Below are 18,102 nucleotides of genomic sequence, written 5' to 3'. Positions count from 1 at the left end.
GACTCCTTGAATGGTTTCCACCGTTGTAATTGTTTCTACTAAACGCCACAGATATGTTGTCCTCATCTGGTGGTTCCCCGCAGCAAAATGGACAGAGTCTCATCCTCCACGACTGATAAGCGAAAATAACGCATATTTGATTGATGAGAAGGTTGAAGTCAAGAATGACGAAAGATATGTAGAGATCCCCAGATACCATGGCTCCCACGACCGTCAGCAGATCTGTAATGGCGCTTATACTCGAGGCCAAAAATATCCGTTTTATTCTCGAGAAGATGCTCTCAGTGTTGTGTCGCTGAATGGCAGCTTCAACTACGTTGATTGCGCCCGCTTGGCATACGAGTGGCTGTATGAAAAGAATAAAGAACATAGCTTGGAACAGCAATGCAAGAAGGCCAAGGACGAGCCAAGGAATGAAATCGTGCATTGTTCCCGTTTGCACCGGGTTGCAAGGCGCCCATGTGTAGTTGGATGTTGCGTTTGCTGTCAGGTTTCGTTCGTATTTCTCATTTATCATGAACAAGCTCAATGATCCACCCTCGCTTAGCAGGAAAATGAGAAGAACAAACCAGCTGATACAAGCTGTGCAGCCCCAACTATTGTGGCGCAGTATAGGATTTAGGTACAGAACACGTTGCTTGAGCCACAGGAAAATGTACTGAACTGTGAGTGGAACTAAGTAGAAAACAATGTGGGTTCGGATGAGGATGTCGCAGTTTATCCAGGAAGTGGATTCGTTGTTGGCCAAGAAAAGGATCGCATGTTCAATCCCATATCTGAGAAGAACTAACCACGAGGCGCACAGACAAAGTCGTTGTAATGCCACAGCGTGGTTGGTTGTCACCGGAACATCCTGGGGATGTCTTCTGCTGTTGCCGTTTCGCACAAAGTGCAGGGAATTTTGCTCTCGGTCCTGATGATCCTCTCTTGGTTGTCGTCCGTTGGGAGTGGGACGGCGTGGGTTTCCGTTTTGTTCTTCCGTTCGTGGGTCTCGTTGTTGACCATTTTCCCTTCTGTGCATTTGTCGATCCTTTCCCTGCCTGTTCTGTTGTTGTATATGTTGTGGGTGTTGATGTTCACCATCTTTTTTGTTCGGTCTGTCGTATTTCTGTTCTGATTCTTTTTCTTGTTTGTCTTCCTCAGTGTGATGTGTGTTCCGACGACTGCGTTGATTTTGTACAACATCATGTCTCATTTGTTGGCCATTGCGCAATGGCGGTCGGTTTTTGTGTTCATTCTTGTTTACTCCATTGCGAAACACCGTCTCTGGCATTTCTGTGCGTCTGGGTTTTTCCACTTCCACGGCAGGAATTCGTGGTTTGCACTGAAACCAGGTCAGTGCTATGACGATATACACGCTTAGTATCGTGCAGACGCCAACACATGCCTCCAAAATAATTAGCTTAGTATCCATTTCTCGTTCACGAAAGTAAAATGTTTTAAGCTAAAAGCTAGGACCTGGAAGCATAGCAAGGTTAAGCGTTGTGGTTAATTTCTGTCTTTGAAATATATTGGCCTGTTGCAGCTGCAGACAGCGTGAAAACTCACTTGTTGTTTTAAGCTTGCCTGCTGGCCTGTACGCTCTACATTTTAACACAGCAATACTAAATCACTCGTTCAGCAAAAACGATGCCATTTCTATGTTTGTTTTCTGTTTAAAATGCTGAAGAAACTTTGACGCATTTTTAACACTGAGAATTATATACGTAATACACTGACAATTGAACTTATTGTAACCGTTTATTTTTTCAAAATGGCCGACGTCTGCGTGTTTACGCGAACTGAATTGTTGTTTACAAGCTTTCAGATAAACGTAAGTTTTTAAAGGTAACCGCGTATTTTTATTTCAAATCACAAAATTGCGAACTTCCAAAGCTGAGAACCAAATTCCGATAATGACGACCATATTGTCTTCGCTAAATACATCCTTTCTCTGGAAGTCTGTCCCCAAAACACTTTCGTTAACGTTAAAGTAAAACTAAAGGGGTTTCATAACCTATAATTATTCCATTCATTGACAAACCTTATCTGAAAATCACTACCTAAGGTGTTACATACGGGTCACACGAACCGGCTCAAATTCTATTTCGAAATTAAATCCTCTCCAACATAAACCAGCCCCGTCTTTTTTCCGCATCGTCGGGCACGCCATTATTTGAGCTGTTTCTGCATGACACGCATCAGTGACTTGGCCTACTCCCCTTGCACGTCACGTGAACGTCTGACGTATCAGGGCATTCCCCACTTAATTGGTCTGGAGTTGTTTTTTAATATGTGCCTTTATGGATGTGTCCGCTCGATAAAGGCGACCCCTGGTGGTCATATCCTGTTAGACTAAAATACTATGTAAAAATAAATAACACTTGTAGATCCGCAATTAAAAATACTTTCGTCCCAAAGTTTGTTGTTAGTTGAGTAAGTTTTTACTCGAATTTAAACATTAGGCATAATTGGTTATTATTTCTTTGTTAAAAAAAAAACATTATATTTGTTTGAACAAAGTCAAATTGACTTCTGTAATTATGTTCCTTCGTATCCTTATAAAGGTACGAAACATTTGGTAATTTCTTCCTTGTCTGACTAAAGCCTGCTTGTCTCAGTGACAATTGATGAATTGGGCACTCGCTAATCCAACAGACTTTGGGAAGCAAGTCGCCAGAAAAAGTGGCTTTAGGTATGATGGCGTCACAGTTCGTTAGACACGCCACTGACTTGCGGTTGTGCAGTCATGCGCGACGATATTTGCTTCCCCACCAGCATTGCTGTGGAAACAAGGAAAACAGTCAGAAAACAAAGAACTGTCGACAGTTCGCCAGGGGCGGCCTATTGTTTCAAAGTGGACGAAGCGGGTAAAAATGTTAATTTTGGTCGGCGTTGATCCCTCGGTTGAATCGAGGGCTGCGTCTTATCTTCACATCTTGCACTTTGGTAATAAATCTTCCAGATTGTGTTCCTGTTTGTCCAACAGCGGGCATGCGGCAGTCGTAAATCATAAAATGTCTCTACTCCAGAATATCTTTTATCTGCTTGGGCGTTCGGTATTTGCTTCAACATATACTATATACGTTAATGTTTGTTACTTTGACATAATGCTATGTTGAAAGTAAAGCTTATTTAATTTGGTAAATAGTGCGTTTGATTTGCGCAAAAACAGTTTTTACGTGACTGTTCAATAATAGGTTTAGTTTTAGCCCCAATGTAAGCTTGGTAACAATATAATTAGCAGTTAGTCATTTAGTGTTGATCTAGTTTTTATTTACATAAGCAAATGTAAACAATCTGTTAATTTCAAAAATAAAATCATACTCCGTAATTACGTGGTCATTGTTCGAAAATATGATCACTAACAAAGATAGAATGTTATGGTGAATTTGCCCATCGCGCTGCAAGTTATTTGTACTGTGGGATATTCTAGAACAATAGGTGTTCGGTGATGCGTGACAGCCCGCAGGTACCGCAGACTTCGCGGCTCCTTTCCTGTGCGGTCAAGGTGCACCACTTGTAACTGCAAAAGCGACTCGACTTCTTTTACCATAACAACACTCAGTAATTGTTTGGTAATGTAGTCTACCTCGTACCTGACAAAACGCATGGCGTGGTGCGTGTTCTTGTTAAGCCGAACTACAAGAACAATTTCAGCTGGTTTTTCCAAAGTTCAAAAATGTCATTGAAGCAACAAAATGTTAATTAAACCGAAGAGTTTTCGTCAATCAAACATTTCTGGTAGTTAAGATTCAAAGTTTGCTTTTATACTTTTTCAGCAGAGACTGACGTACTTCCGCGCTGCATTGCATACGCTAGACGGTGCTACAGAGTTTTCTCGTTTCGTGCGCTCATGTTTTGCGAAAAGATTCACATTCACAAGGCTACGTTGTATAAGCATGACAAGTGAACGTCGCTTGTTGTGGTGTAATAAACATCATGCATAAGTTGACTTTTAATTTGGGTATTTTTATTAATCAAATATTACTGACGCTGCCTGGCATGTTTTCTTGCTGAAATGCTCTTCTGGCAAATTTATTGTATCGACGTTTCGGTTTCTATACAGCAGCCTTCTTCAGGAGATGCTGCAGCAACCGAAACCATCTCCTGGTGAAGGTTGCTGTATAGAAACCGAAACGTCGATACAATAAATTTGCCAGAGGGGCATTATTTCAGCAATTTTTATGAATCGGTCTCTTCCTTTCACATCAACGGGTCTATGGTGGCCAATCGCCATCATCGCCGTATTATTAACTTGTATTAGGTGAAACCGACAATTGAAACATGCAAAGTAGAAAGGTCGGATTCCTCTGAGACAAATAACCAGTTGTTCCATGTGGAGACAGAAGGGAGAAGGTCACTGTCGGGTAAACATCCATTAACGTGTGATTAGTAAAACGTCTACGTGATTCCTTGACACGAAACCTTTGCGTTTGTGGCTTTTCCGACACTCGTTGCGTCAGTCCTGTATCTCCAATTTGAGGGAGCAACATATCATGTTTTTTTTTGATCAACCGTTTACAGGTTAACCACACCTCTCCCTTGTAAAGGTGGAATTTGTTGCGCTCAACGCACAAGTGGTTTTGTACAAAAGATGCGCTTGATGTGACAACAAGGTTACAAACTTCCACCGATAAAACGCCGTGTCGCAACCGTATTTTCCTGTACCAATTCCCCTAGCTATGTCTCAAAATGGCGATTTGTAACAGAGGAAGTTCGCAATTTTTTTTCACTTTTCAAAGTTTATTTGTTTGTTTTCCACGCAATAGAAGTAAAAATTTCAAAGACAAGTTGTTTACAGCTTCATGTTTGTTGATCATGGATGCCAACAGTTCCATTATTACCGTTAGAAATGTTAAAAATAAATCGTTTTGTTGTCATTTTAACAGCAGGCGTAACCGGACTAGTTGGTGAAAGTTCTACAATGTCACGTTTAACACACCAAGGAAACAAACGGTGCTTCCAGTTTTTAAACGAACACACGATACTAATGAGATTTATCACCAAACTACCATCGTACACAACGTTGGACACAAGTATTGGTTTCTCAAAGTTAATCGCAACAAAAGTAAGGGTGACAGCTACAACGTCGGATACCACGCAGAAGCAAACAGCCACAACCGCCCGACGTATAATGGGAGTGATTTGTCTTCCTTTGCTTCTTCTGCTTCCCATTCTGGACAGTGTATGGCGGTGCTGGATATTGTGCTTGACAAGCGGAGCAACGAACAAATAAACCAGCACAAACTGCCAGGTCACTGAGCACGATGCTAGAACTATCCACGGAACATCTCTTCCTATGGTTGCAACAACTTCACAACGTCCGTTACAGCTACTATATGATCGGGTTGACATGAAAAGGGTGGTGACAACGATCAACGAAGCGACCATTGTGACCAGAACAAACCAACTCAAAAGCCGGGTGCAAGAGGAGTTGTATTCCCTCATGCTTTGCTCCTCATACAAAAAACGTTGTCTGTGCCACAAGTGCACGTAGATGAAAGTCATGGTAAGTGCGTACAAAAAGATGTGAAGCCGCAACGCAAACGTGCAGCTTCTGTCAGTGGCTGCACCCCAGTAAATGTAGGTGATCTCAGCGCAACATCTTGCAGTGGTGGAAAGTGCCGCTCCTATGCAGAGAGTATTCACTAAAACTTTTCTTCTCCGTTTTTGATTGTCCTCGTGTAGTCTTGCTCTTTTTGGCGCAAACCGTTGAAGTCGATACTGATGAAAAACCAACGAAACTGTGACGTAAAAGCTGATCAACGTTAGCAGGGCAACAAAACACGTCAAGGCTGTTAGTTCTATTTCCCACGTTGTTGTGACGTCACTGTTTACAGCAGTAGTGACGTAATTAGACCATGTGGAAGTCATATTTCATGTTTGCTCACATAAGACATAAGTTCACCAACCTTCGTATGTTTTTTTACTTACAATATCGCGCTAACCAAACAAAACTCTAAACAAATGAAAACAAGCTTGAAAAAGTTCACAAAATATCTTTCCATGCCACAAAAAACGTTCTGCCTTTCATTTCAAATATGTTTACCACATCCTCGCCAATTTTGCTGTGTACTCGAATAAAACCCTGCGCTTGCTGCATCCCGTTATGTCCGCTCCGCGTGTTGACGGTGAATGGGAAAGGCCCAACTACTTCCAGCCGTACATTTATTGCGCTAAGTGAAAACCAATCCTGTCGAGTCATTGTGTCGCGGTAGGTGAAGTAATGAATTAACGATTCGACAAAGTCGGTTGCTCCCATAAGGTGCTTTCCCAAACTAGATTTCCCAGTCTTTTGTGGGCAGTGGTCTATTGAATTCACGCAATTATCCTTAACAATGATAACAGTCGGGATGGGTTTTATTTTGTCACGGAAATTACTTGGGTTATATCTCCAACTGTGGAAACCCCGTTGGGCTTCTATGATGCTGAATGTCCATCTCATTTTGCGTCTTTATGTTGTGTTTTTTCTTAATCTGTAGCAGACCTGTTCATTACGTTCACGTCTAATTTACCTGTGTTATACCCATGAACTTGTCGCGCAATATGACAAGATTTAAAAGTTTATCCACGAAAGCTGTTTTCAAAATGGTTTTAAAACTTTTCTAACGAATCTGCGAGATAAATTGTGTGTGCAAGTATTAGCAGTTGACACAAATTAGTTGTTCAATCGGTGGGTACTTGTTCAATGGACGCGATTCAGAACTAATCATATGTTTATTGTAGCAATTAAAGCTTGAGAAATATAACGTGACAGATGCGACAAATAGTACGTGGGCAATATGACTGTTAAAACACCTCGCATATCAAAATACACAATTTTACCTTTGTTAAACTACATACAGACCATACATTTTATTGGTTGATTGAACAAAAAAAAAACATCTTTCGCAGGTCCCTGAGATTCGCATCAGACACAATTGTTTGCATAACTTAAAATGGCTGACGTCGTTGTTTAGAATTCCACACTTCGTCTTCACTGTAATCAGTGCTGTCTCCGACTACATTTTTAAACCTCTTGTTGCTTATACGGATATCGGTTGGCACGTTTTCGTGTGGCTCGTTCCCGTTTCGGCCGATCATCTCTCCACTTGAACCGTAAACGGTTCTTTCCTGTTTGTAGGGGCGAGTCGGCTGTGAGATGAAAGTGAAATTTGATCACTCGATTGTTCGTATCGCTTGCTGGTATCATATGGGAATATTAACAAAATAGGTGCCTATTCAGCCTATGCATTTCTTAACTGTGTTATAGCAGGAAGTAAATTTCCCTTGTTACGTAAAATACGATAGGCGCATTTTTACAGCAACTGTTGGTAGACTAAAAGTAAAATGCGGATTGCTAAGAATTATAATTATAAAGTCTTGCCTTCAGTTTGTTTACATAAGGCAACAGTTCCACTTAAATCCGAGTCTTGCTTACCGCTTTCTCCGCGTCCCTTTCGGCCTTCACCTTGTCGGTCCTCATGCTTAACACGAACTCTTGGACGGCCACCCGACTTTTTTTGTTGTGCTTAAAGTAACAAACCCCAGCTACGATGACTCCACCTATCACAGCCACTAACAGAAGGATAAAGAATGCTCCAGCATCATCCAAACCACCCATGAAGTTGACGTAACTGCTGGTTGGGTGTGGTGGAACCGTAATTGTTTCTGTCGAGTGTCAACCGTTAATTTCTTGTAACGTAATCTATTTGTCCATTTGTGGGTTATAATATATACATATGTTGAATCAAATTTCTGTGCTAAAAGTAGTGGGATTTTTTTCTTTTTTTAGGTCTAGTATAATTTCCAATGATTATAATCGTTCTACAACATATCACAACAAAAGTAGCAAACATATTTTTCGTGATAACTTAACACAAAGTCACAACTAAAGAAATCGACGAATGCCTAAACATTTAGCGTATTAACCTGATGTAGTCGGCAAAGGTGGATACGTTGTCGTCTTGTGGTAATCCGCACACTCATTTGCTCCTATCTCTGCCTGTGACAAGGACGCCATCAAGCGGCCGGAGAGCGTCACGGGCCACGAGCACACGAGGTTGAGTTGATCGTAACTCTTCTCAGTCCGCGAAACCGTCAGCAAGTGTTGGTAGTAGAGAGTGACGCCGGCACAGCACAACCACGGGTTCGGGTAAACCATGCTCGTCTTCACCCGTCTGTCTATCTCTGCCGTCCCGTTGTTTCGTTCGATGTCAACGAACCACGATGCCTGGGGAAGAGTGAGTTTGTTCCCGAACAGAGAGAGGTGGTTGAGAGACGAGAGACCGGACAAACCCTCCCTGGCGATGTCGGTCAGCTGTAAATTTATTTATGAATGTAAACATGGAAGGGTTTTGTCAGGCTTAAAGTCGTTTTCAATTGTAATTTATATCGGCCATTGCAACAAAACAAATTAAACTTGTTAATAAAACTAATCAGACTATCGAATTTTTTTCGGTGAATTTGTAGCCAATTTAGCAAAAAAATCGCATTGTGACTTATGTCTAATGAAGTTCTTGACAGAAAATGTGAATACAAAAATTTAGACTTAAAGTATTTTTTGTCGATCAGTGACCGGGTTGTTTTTATGCTCACTTCGTTCGATGCAAGATACAAAAAGGAGAGCTTGGAGAGTGACGTGAACTCTCTTCCAATCGTTGTGAGTTGGTTGTTCTCCAAGTCTAAGTACTGCAGCATGGGAACATGCTCAAACATTCGTTGTGGCAACTCTTTGAGCTGATTGTTAGACAAGTATAGCGTCTTCAGACTCTTTAGCCCCACCAAGGTGTTATCGCTGAGGCCTGGAATAACCACGAGGTGGCGTTAATAAGTCAGAGAAATGCACAAGGACAATTGGCAACATCGTTCAAGTGCTCGACCCATATACCAAAAAAAATTTGATCAGGATTCGTGTCCAGGGTTTTCTGGGTTCAAATCCCGGTGTGGTAAAAAAGATGATGGTAAATAAGCAACACTTGCTGTACATTTCAAACGTTAACTTGATAAATTTGACGCTTGCTTCTTATTGCGATTTTTAAACACTTGGCTATTCTAGCACAGTAATTTTTTTTTTCTTAATTAAAACACGTAAACAATATAGGCATGTGACCAGCATCACACAACACGCATGGGGTGACATAACAACCTGTGACATAATGACATATGAATCATAAAACTTGCAAATCAACACCTTGTAATGATAATTATATGACAAATTAACCCCTTAATTATTTGCATTGGTCTGGAATGTGTTTTATGTTTCAAACGTAAACTTGAACATCTTCAAACTTTTTATTTAGGCAGCAAGTCAAATTAAACTTGCATTAAATAAGTGTTTGTAACCAATGCGGAATTAAAAGGTTATGAAACTGTTTGCTTCTTACCCTTAATGCTGTTTCCAGACAAATCCAGTTCCGTAAGCAAATACATCATGTCAAAAGACATATCTTCAATTGCCACAATCTTGTTGTTTGAAAGATAGAAATTTGTCAGCTTGAGTGAGTTCAGTCGTTGTAACTGCAAACAAGCGTTGCTGATTATTTTACGACCACAATGAACTTACAAGCACTTCCTTCCTTGGTATTATAGATTAATTTTTTTTTGGTGCAATTGTTAAAAATTATTGTATTTCAGCTCTCAATGATTATTATGGCTCTTTTGCGCATATTATTGTATTTGTTTGCTATTTTTCATTTTGTGTTTGTCATATAGTTGCAATACTAAATTTGTCCAAAAAACGCCTGTTTGACATGACATTTCATGTCTTAGATAAGCCAAAAACGTTGCGCTGTATTTGTCATAGTAAGGCTTACAAGAATGGCATGTGACACACTCTCTTTGCGGAAGTGTGTTGAGTCTATCTGTTGCGTCATACAACTGTTTTTAAGATGACAGTCCGCCAAATTGCGTCACAAACAGTTTGCAGACAAAACGTGTTGTGAGCGCCACGACGGACGCGAAGCCGAATAAGGTTAAAATCAAGTCTGCGTTGTTTATTTCTGCTTTGCAGTCACTTCACAGTTTCTTAGGATTATCCGGAACGGATGTTTAAGTCACAAATATGGATAATATGACCATACAAAGATACTCAAAGTTCGATTGCGTATGTTATTCTAAATTTTGCACACTCGTAACAGTTTCTGTTATAAAGTGGGCATTCTTGTACCACAGCTATTTTGAATTATAGTTTAAATTGATATCTACCAGTGCAAATAGTAAAATCACTAATTTGTATATTTTCACTCAAATTGTGAATTGCTTCAAAAGCACACACCTGATATCGCATCAAAATCGGTCCAATGACGCTTTTATCCAAGTCCAACCAAGCAGTTGTGTTTGGTAGAAGTTGTGGTATTTCACTGATTGCAGAGCAGCTCACAACTCCGTCGACTGCGTCCCCACAATCACAGTGGTTGTTTGGCGGAGGGCAAGTCGTAGACTGGCCCCTAATATTTGTAGCACATAACACCAGTAAATAGAAGACCGCTGATGTCTTCATCGTTTTGCAGAATAATTTTTAGTTTTTATTTCCTGTTGGGAAATAAGCGAATATATAAAAATGCTGCGTTATTTATGCACGAAATTTAAAAAGCATAAAAACAAGTGCCTGAACTATCGTTTAAACTATACAGTATGATTTCCTACAATAAATTGTTTCTAAAGGGTTTGCTTATTTTATGTTCGTTCCTCCTCTGTCATTAGGCACATTTACTTTATATAACGTATACTGCACACATAACCTATCTGTACCGCACATAGTTAAACGTAAACTGAACATAAGTCCGCATAGACCCTCGCCGATGCTAATTACACATCCTCCATTGCCCGATATTTAAATACAGGCTCGACCCCTGGCAACGGGTTCTTATATTTCCTCGCGTAAGGCGACGCGCGTGCGCAGCTTGTAATTTCACTGTAATATGCTGCCTTCTTTCTTTGTGCAACTCCTATACTGAGATTCCCAAAAGGCCCCCTCCTCTAAGCGGTGAATACATTCAAGGAAGGTGGGGAGCTTCTTCTACGCGTGCAGTGCGTAATGCAAAGTGACACCAGAGCCAACCCTGAATGCCTGACGCATCGGACTTTTCCTTTTAAAGCTGGCAGGATGTTATACTACGTTTGCGTTATGACATGCATGAGCCAAGCTGAATACGCAGTCCTGCCTAAATAGAGTATCCCTCTCATAGGTAACTGTGATGATATATCGTGCCACGCTTCATCGAGAATGTTGTGAGTCACAATTCACCTGAATTGCTTCCGTTTGCTCTCACCAAGATTACTGTTGCCCAAACCTAAGCACATACAATTTCCTAATACAGTTCTTACACAGGTTTAATGGTCTGTCCTGATTGTAAAAGTGATGCCGAAATAAAAGTGACCGTGACCTCATACATTTACAAACAAATAATGTCTTTATTTTCATGATAAGGTTTACCTTATAGATTTTGTCAACTGAAGTTGTACATTTATGTAAAACCACCACAATAATAAATTTTATGTTGTCACTTCAGAAGACCTGTTGCTAAAACTAACCACTGTTTGCTACAGAAACCAAACATTGGGTTCACGGTAAATGTGGATATATTAAAGGTATCGTATATTCGTTGCATGGTGCTTAATGTACAAACACTCGTCAAAGTAGAACAAAGATTTTTATCGCCCATCGTTAACAAAAGACAATTCTTTACAATAAAAAACAAAAAAACAAGTGAAACACGGATTTTACCCAGATGTGAACGGTTACTGTTTGAGAAATTCAGTCGATTTGTTGTTGCCATTGCTCGCACATTCTACACTACTGACCAAATTCCATCATCAACAATTGTAGAGGTCATTAAAAATACAGAACGATACAACAGTGCGTGTGATTATAATGAATTCGCTTATAGTGGTTTTGTGAACAATATACTAGATATCGGTAAACATATTTCAACAATAGAAGTTGTTTAATAGATGCAACTGAATTGACATGTTTCTTTTGCATTCAAACTCCAATACGACTTGACAATGGTTAATATTTGTCCACTGCTACGCGTCTTGAGGGCTTCTGTGGAGCTTCGGGGGCGTCAGGGGTTCGATCGTACTTTTCCACCGCAACTTTTTTACTTTTACGCTTTTTCATTTCCTCCTCGTGTCTTCTCTGTTCCTGTTGTCGCCTAAATTCCTCAGCTCGCTCCAGTTTGGCGATCTTTATACAAAGGTCGGTTTAGTCGTGAAATAGGCTGACATCAGTCACGTCATGTTGGCCAAATATTTAGGTCAATCAAAGAGCTATTGTTGGAGTTGTTACGGTGTTGTTGCAATTATTTTCGAAGATTTTCAAAATAAAAGTTCTTAATCCTATTATTTTTTAACTCGACTCTTGCAAAACCTCACCAAAAATATTTTGGTAAATCCTTATTACAAGACTACGCAGCAACCAACTCCCCACACGTAATAAAAAAATCTTTCGAACAACGTTTGGTTTTTCCCTCTTATAACTTGATCGTTGTTTGTTTTTGGCGCGTGCGTTTCAACCAAAATTCAGCTTGTAAATCACGTTACTGCTGAAGCTTTTGTTGCGTACATTGGCTACAAACCAATTTATAGCTACCTATGTGGCAACAGTTCAAACACTAACCATGGGATTCTCGTACTCAATGGATTGACTTTTGTAGAGTGGTTTGTCGGGTTTCACGGCCTTCTCCATCTTCACCATAACCTTGATCTTGTCCTTGTCTTCCTCTTCATTCAGTCTCTCTTCTTCCCTTCTTATCGCGTTTATGTCAAAGTCGTCCATGGGGACGATCACTGATGGTTTTCGTTCCGGCTTCAGTTTGAGATCAATTTCCTCCAACTCCATGGGCACCTGTGTTGACATCAGAAAGTGTGGTTAAATATTCTATGTTACGTGTGATTAAACCGTGGTTTTATTTTGCCATTAAAAAATCATCTTCAGTACTGTGAATTGCAGGCGTTTAGCAGCAACATTATTTTTTCGAACGGATTTCACCAAAACTAGCAGGTTTGTTCAGCTGCGCTTATGATAAAGCAAAATCAATCATATTTGAGGAGCGTCAGGATCGATCGATCAAAGCTATGTAGCTTGCTCGCTTATTGTTCGTTCTGCCGAATATCATCGTCCAAAACGTTAATAATGGCTATGGCAACAATGTGGTTGATACAGTTAGGACTTCCTGAGTTGCATCATTTTGCAGCGCCCATGTGAGAAAACGCCTGCAGCATATTGGAGTGCACTGAAGCGAATAATTATATCCCCTTTTTTCTTTTGTCTGTATTTGCGTTGCTGAAGCGATTTTGTGGGCCTGCAGGACTGGACGTGAATGGTCTGCACATCGTCTAACCGTTTTAGGGAGTTTTGGTTTTAAACATATTTCTATATCTGCAAATCATAACCGCTTTGGAAAATTAGTGGCACGAGTACAAATGAAAGGCTTTCATTTTTATATCAGAGCTTTATGAGACTAACACAACACTTCCAATTGGCATCAATCATTTACATGGCGTCGTTCGTTTATGAACCACCATGTTTACAAAATGAACCTTAAACAAAGCCGAGTTGCGCTTGTTTCGTTTTACCACGTAACCGTCATGCTGAACTTGTGCCTACAGTTTGACTTATGCCATTACTAATATACGGGTTGTTTCAGTAAATTTAGTTGAATGACACGAACGCATACATTGCGCTTCATCCATATATGTTGTATCGTCCCATCCGACACCTTAATTAATTTCCAAAGTAGTAAAAGTTCCTCATAAATATTGCTTGTTTGGCGTAATGAGAATGCCGACAAGTGAGCGAAGTGACAATACTTTATTGCTGCTTTATATGTTATGGATGTTGCTATATTTGCCCAAAACTGTTTTTATGTATGACAAAAGAAAAATAGAGAACATGATTAAAATATACTTAGGCAGCGTTTTTACCTTAATTCCATTTGATTTAAGATCGTCGTCTCTGTTTCGCTTCTCAGGTCGATCGTAAGCAACCGCCAACGATGGCCTCACATCCTTGTCATTCGCGTAATCCTCATCCTTCTCATACTCTACCCTCCGTTTCACTCCGCTCCTCGCAAATTGATCCGCCTGTTCCTCAACCTCCGAGAAGATGTGGTTGATGTAACTCATGTCGTCATCATTGTCATCCTGTATGCTCTCATAGTTCGGGTTGCTGTGTCCGTGCGCTCCAGCATATGAAGCTGAAACAAAGTGGGAAACATGGCACCTGTGGATTTGTGTATAAGCTGCAGACAGATGGCCACTGTTTCGACCTAAAAGGTCTCATCAGTGCAGCTGGTGTGACTATCAGACGACTTTGCTGACCAAACGGCCAAGCAAAGACTTCCACTTTGTGGTGACTATACAGCAAAGTCGTCTGATAGTCACACCAGCTGCACTGATGAGACCTTTTAGGTCGAAACAGTGGCCATCTGTCTGCAGTTTATACACAAATTCATATTATTGGCTCCACATTGCTTATCATATGGCACCTGTGGGTTTACCAAAGGTTTGCGAAAAAACGTCTGTCACGTGATGTGTAAAATGTTTTTTGTGGGCTGTGTACAGATGGCCGCTGTTTCGGCCTAAACGGTCTCTGGCCGACAATATCGTCCATGGTTACACCAAGCTGCACTGATGAGACTTCATACGACGAAAAAGTGGCAATCTGTATGCAGCTCACAAAATTCATATTATTGTTTATATTATACCCCATACTTTCTGATGTGAAAAAAGCTGATATTGCTCATATATATGGTTTGTAAAAAGTTTAGGGAATTAAACTTTACATAATATTAACCTGGGTTTGTTGGCGTAACAGGTTTGATGCCTCCGATCATTGAGGGATGAACCCAAGTTGATGTCTGTTTTCTCGCTTCTCGAATTAGCTTATCGCGGTTTCTCACTCTCGAACGAAGCGTGGCATCGGATTGTGACGTAATACTGCCGCAGTGTTCGAGAATAAAAAAGAAAAGTGCCACAAGGATTACTGCTCCAAGGATCCCGAATATGCAGGAAACGTAAACTAAAACGAAAGTTGAAGCACAGGTATAATCTAACGTTGCGTATATGCTAAATTTTTCTAGCAACAAAAGGTGAATATTACCATTAACCAGTTAATTGTTTGCTGTTGCAGCATTACGCCGGTTAAACCACAATTGGAGCTTTTTATCAAAATTCCGTCAAGCGTCATTGTCCTCAGGTTAGCTATCTATTTTTAGAATTATCTATGTTTGACCCTGCGACAACGATTGCTTGTAACGAAACAAAATATCTCACCAACAACATCGTCATAAGAATGAAATAAGGGCGAAAAGTTGTAGGTGATCGAGTCTGCAATGTGAATAAGAAGTAGATATTAACATAACCAACACGTCGGCACTTTTTAGGTAATAACATTTAAATTGTTGTTGTCGTAGAAATAAGAATGTCTCACCTGGCCCTTCGCCTGACATGATTCAATTGCAATACAACCAACACAAGCTTACATACTGTAAACACATAAAGCAGTATTATTTAACCTTTCTTCAAAATATCTTCTTCTTAACATTTTGAGCAGCATTTGCCTAAAACACTATGTTACATAATCACCTCACAACTGTCCAACTGTGAAACAGAAAAATCCGCAAATACCAATGCCCAGTGTCGTAAAAACTGGCTTTAACATTCGCGATCTGCGGCAAACGACTCGGATAAAACAGTTTAAATATTAACCAGGGTGAGATAGCAACACAGTGATACCATCATACCACCGCACCTCCCCTTTGTTTGTCCACCAATACATGGACGCTGTGTGGCTCGGAACATTCTGATCTCCGTTGATTTAAAAGCTCGCGTTTGTTCGAGTTTACGATGTGCGATTCGTGCCGTGAAGTTTGCTGCTCGTATGTTGGTTCAGAGCGTGCCTAAAGTAAATGTCACGTGCTGTTTAGTTTACGCCCAACTATGTCTGGCCGGGAAAAACTTGAGTGCCACCCGTGGCTTTACTTGGCAAAGGAATAGATTACATTACCACCCAGACTTGAAAAAACATAAGTCTTTTTGAATGTTTTTAGCGTGGATAGGTATGACGTTTCTACATTCAAAATATATCTCCATTGCGTCAAACTTTTCTCAGACATTGAAAGAAGGTTTTTCCGTTTGTATTATCAAACGTTTACAAACGCGTTATACCAAAAAACATCTTTGTCTGAACAATGTATCGCTTTCAGCACTGGAACACATAGAAGTGTGATACTGTCCCTAAACACACTGGGCTTTGCGTATGACGTCGATCCGTTGTTAAGTGATGCGGCGTTTACAAAACGGAAATTCGAGCAGCGGCATGTTTATACGAAGCTATTTCCAGCATTTGTCTATACAGCTTTCATTGCATTGCGGCAGTTATTAGATATTTGCTAAAATGGACTTCAATAATTGTTAGCGATGGAAAGTACAACTGTGGGGTCGGGAAACTTAAACTTAGATGCTTGTCGCGCATCGCCTACAGATAAGTCATTTTGTTTTTATTCTTATCAGTTTAACTATGCACTGATGCATTGATTGTTACGTCAGACTGGTAGAAATAAAAACAAGATCTACTTTATTTAAATACAGTTGTTTAGATTTAAATGTTAACGATCGATGAGGAAAAGGAAGATAATCAGCATCAAAAAACATCTTTAAACCACTCGGTTGTAAATGCTGCCCAGACAAACTTGTCGATATTCCATATGTAAATAAAATGTAAAGATGCCAGATTCCAGATCGAACAGTGTGGAACACGATACGTCACAGCATCATTACGTCATCAGACAACCGAGGGCTCCCCCTCAGAATGACAATATTTTGTTGGCGGGGAGTTTTATTCCTCCCCCTGCTCCTGTGAACTCCAGGAGGATCAACGTGGACTCCTCATCGTCATCGATTCAATCCATATCCCATGATGAGGAAGACGCGGAAGATGGCGAGATCCACGATCTTCCGACAAGAAGATGTTTCGGTTTGATGCGTGAGCGGGTGAGGACAGATGACCTTCCTGGATCAATTAGGACCTATTTATCGGGTAACCATGACGACGAGATTACTGTAGAATATCAAACGTGGTTACTGGATTACGACAACGAACAGGAAGCGATGGATGGAGAAATCTCATCTCCTTCGTTGATGGCAACCGCTCCTCCAACTCCGCCTAGTACCCGCGAGAGAATAATGAACTGCTTTGAACCGGGGGGTGTTTGTTTTGTAATAATTGGTGTTGGGGGTGCAGTAATTATTCTACTTGGAATTGCTTTTCTTGCAAATGGATTTGGAAACTTGGCACAGAAGACATCTAATGATAGCTTGGTGGGAATTAGTCTTGTGAGTGTCGGTGGGTTTCTTGTGCTGTGCACTTTATTCTTGTACTGCTTCTCGGAGATCAGAGCTTGCCGGATGAGAAACAATGAAGTTAGCCACGATTTGGAGCTGTCTCGCCAGGCCTCAATGATATCATCTGACCCCAGAAGCAATGTTTCATTCACATTCGCCAGTGGAACTCCACCAAACATAGACTTTAACCCAGTGGTGATTTTAGGGGAACTGAGTCGACAAGCAAGCATTCTAACGATGAAATCGAGTGATTCCTCATCCAGTATACGACCACCACCGTACACGGAGATAGTTCCAGTAATTACAACTTCTAATAATAGTCGTTATGCATTTTTACCCGCCAGAAACTTCGGCGACTTTCGGCGGTCTGCAAGCGACGCAAGGTGGAGCCAGAGATCCCAAACATTGGCACGAAGTCGAAGCAGAAGAGCGAACTCTCTCAGTGTAAGGCTGATAGCCCAGAAAAAATCATTTAATATCCAATAGCTCCCGTCAATACAATTTGCGTACTATCAGATGGTAGAAGAGAATAATTATAACCAGTCTTTCCCGTTTTATTCTACCGTTTTAATCAGCGTCGCAAAATGTTGGTGAAAACAATCCAACAAAGTTTTAAATCCTCTGTCGCAAAGCATTGGTGCGACATTTTCTGAAAAAATCTCGTATCGTTTTCAAGTGACCCACTGTCTCAGCCTGTTAGGTTTCTTCGGTGTAGCTTTGTGGCAACTATGCGAGGATTTTGCTCACCAAACAGCCAGGCAAAGACCCTGAGTGCAGATCACTGAAAAACAT

The 18,102-nt window shown here is 40.7% G+C and overlaps 4 protein-coding genes across 4 annotated transcripts; 1 reads left to right on the top strand and 3 right to left on the bottom strand.

Moving 5' to 3' along the window:
* Positions 1–4,746: 4,746 nt before the first annotated feature.
* LOC145898969 (uncharacterized) lies at positions 4,747–5,937 on the bottom strand. Its single transcript, XM_082987666.1, has one exon. The coding sequence runs from the start codon at positions 5,854–5,856 to the stop codon at positions 4,786–4,788; it is 1,071 nt and encodes a 356-aa protein (XP_082843792.1). The 5' UTR covers positions 5,857–5,937; the 3' UTR covers positions 4,747–4,785.
* Positions 5,938–6,686: 749 nt separating this feature from the next.
* LOC145898964 (uncharacterized) lies at positions 6,687–10,490 on the bottom strand. The gene is made up of 6 exons (XM_082987662.1): positions 10,238–10,490; positions 9,348–9,480; positions 8,560–8,765; positions 7,894–8,281; positions 7,403–7,632; positions 6,687–7,116 (listed from the first exon to the last, which is right to left on the bottom strand). Exons 1-6 carry the CDS (start codon positions 10,460–10,462, stop codon positions 6,916–6,918), a joined length of 1,383 nt encoding a protein of 460 aa, XP_082843788.1. The 5' UTR covers positions 10,463–10,490; the 3' UTR covers positions 6,687–6,915.
* A 1,484-nt stretch (positions 10,491–11,974) lies between these two features.
* LOC145898330 (uncharacterized) lies at positions 11,975–15,416 on the bottom strand. Its single transcript, XM_082986759.1, has 6 exons — positions 15,398–15,416; positions 15,241–15,294; positions 14,762–14,986; positions 13,891–14,162; positions 12,584–12,811; positions 11,975–12,151 (listed from the first exon to the last, which is right to left on the bottom strand). Exons 1-6 carry the CDS (start codon positions 15,414–15,416, stop codon positions 11,975–11,977), a joined length of 975 nt encoding a protein of 324 aa, XP_082842885.1.
* Positions 15,417–16,692: 1,276 nt separating this feature from the next.
* On the top strand, positions 16,693–17,796 carry LOC145898329 (uncharacterized). The gene has a single exon (XM_082986758.1). The coding sequence runs from the start codon at positions 16,693–16,695 to the stop codon at positions 17,794–17,796; it is 1,104 nt and encodes a 367-aa protein (XP_082842884.1).
* The last annotated feature ends 306 nt before the right edge of the window (positions 17,797–18,102 follow it).

This window comes from Ascidia mentula, chromosome 4 (genome assembly GCF_947561715.1).
Source record: "Ascidia mentula chromosome 4, kaAscMent1.1, whole genome shotgun sequence".
Lineage (NCBI taxonomy): Eukaryota > Metazoa > Chordata > Ascidiacea > Phlebobranchia > Ascidiidae > Ascidia > Ascidia mentula.
The sequence above is the reverse complement of the archived record's forward strand: the minus strand, read 5'-3'. Positions and strand labels throughout refer to the sequence as shown.

Coding starts and splice junctions, on each gene's coding strand:
- LOC145898330 (XM_082986759.1), bottom strand. Junction 14,163..14,761: donor TGTTACGCCAACAAACCCAG/GTTAATATTATG, acceptor ACTTTGTTTCAG/CTTCATATGCTGGAGCGCAC. Junction 12,152..12,583: donor TTGAGTACGAGAATCCCATG/GTTAGTGTTTGA, acceptor CTTTGTATAAAG/ATCGCCAAACTGGAGCGAGC.
- LOC145898969 (XM_082987666.1), bottom strand. CDS start 5,856: ATGACTTCCACATGGTCTAATTACGTCACTACTGCTGTAAACAGTGAC.
- LOC145898964 (XM_082987662.1), bottom strand. CDS start 10,462: ATGAAGACATCAGCGGTCTTCTATTTACTGGTGTTATGTGCTACAAAT. Junction 9,481..10,237: donor CGATTTTGATGCGATATCAG/GTGTGTGCTTTT, acceptor GCTTGTTTGCAG/TTACAACGACTGAACTCACT. Junction 7,633..7,893: donor ACCTTTGCCGACTACATCAG/GTTAATACGCTA, acceptor GACACTCGACAG/AAACAATTACGGTTCCACCA.
- LOC145898329 (XM_082986758.1), top strand. CDS start 16,693: ATGCCAGATTCCAGATCGAACAGTGTGGAACACGATACGTCACAGCAT.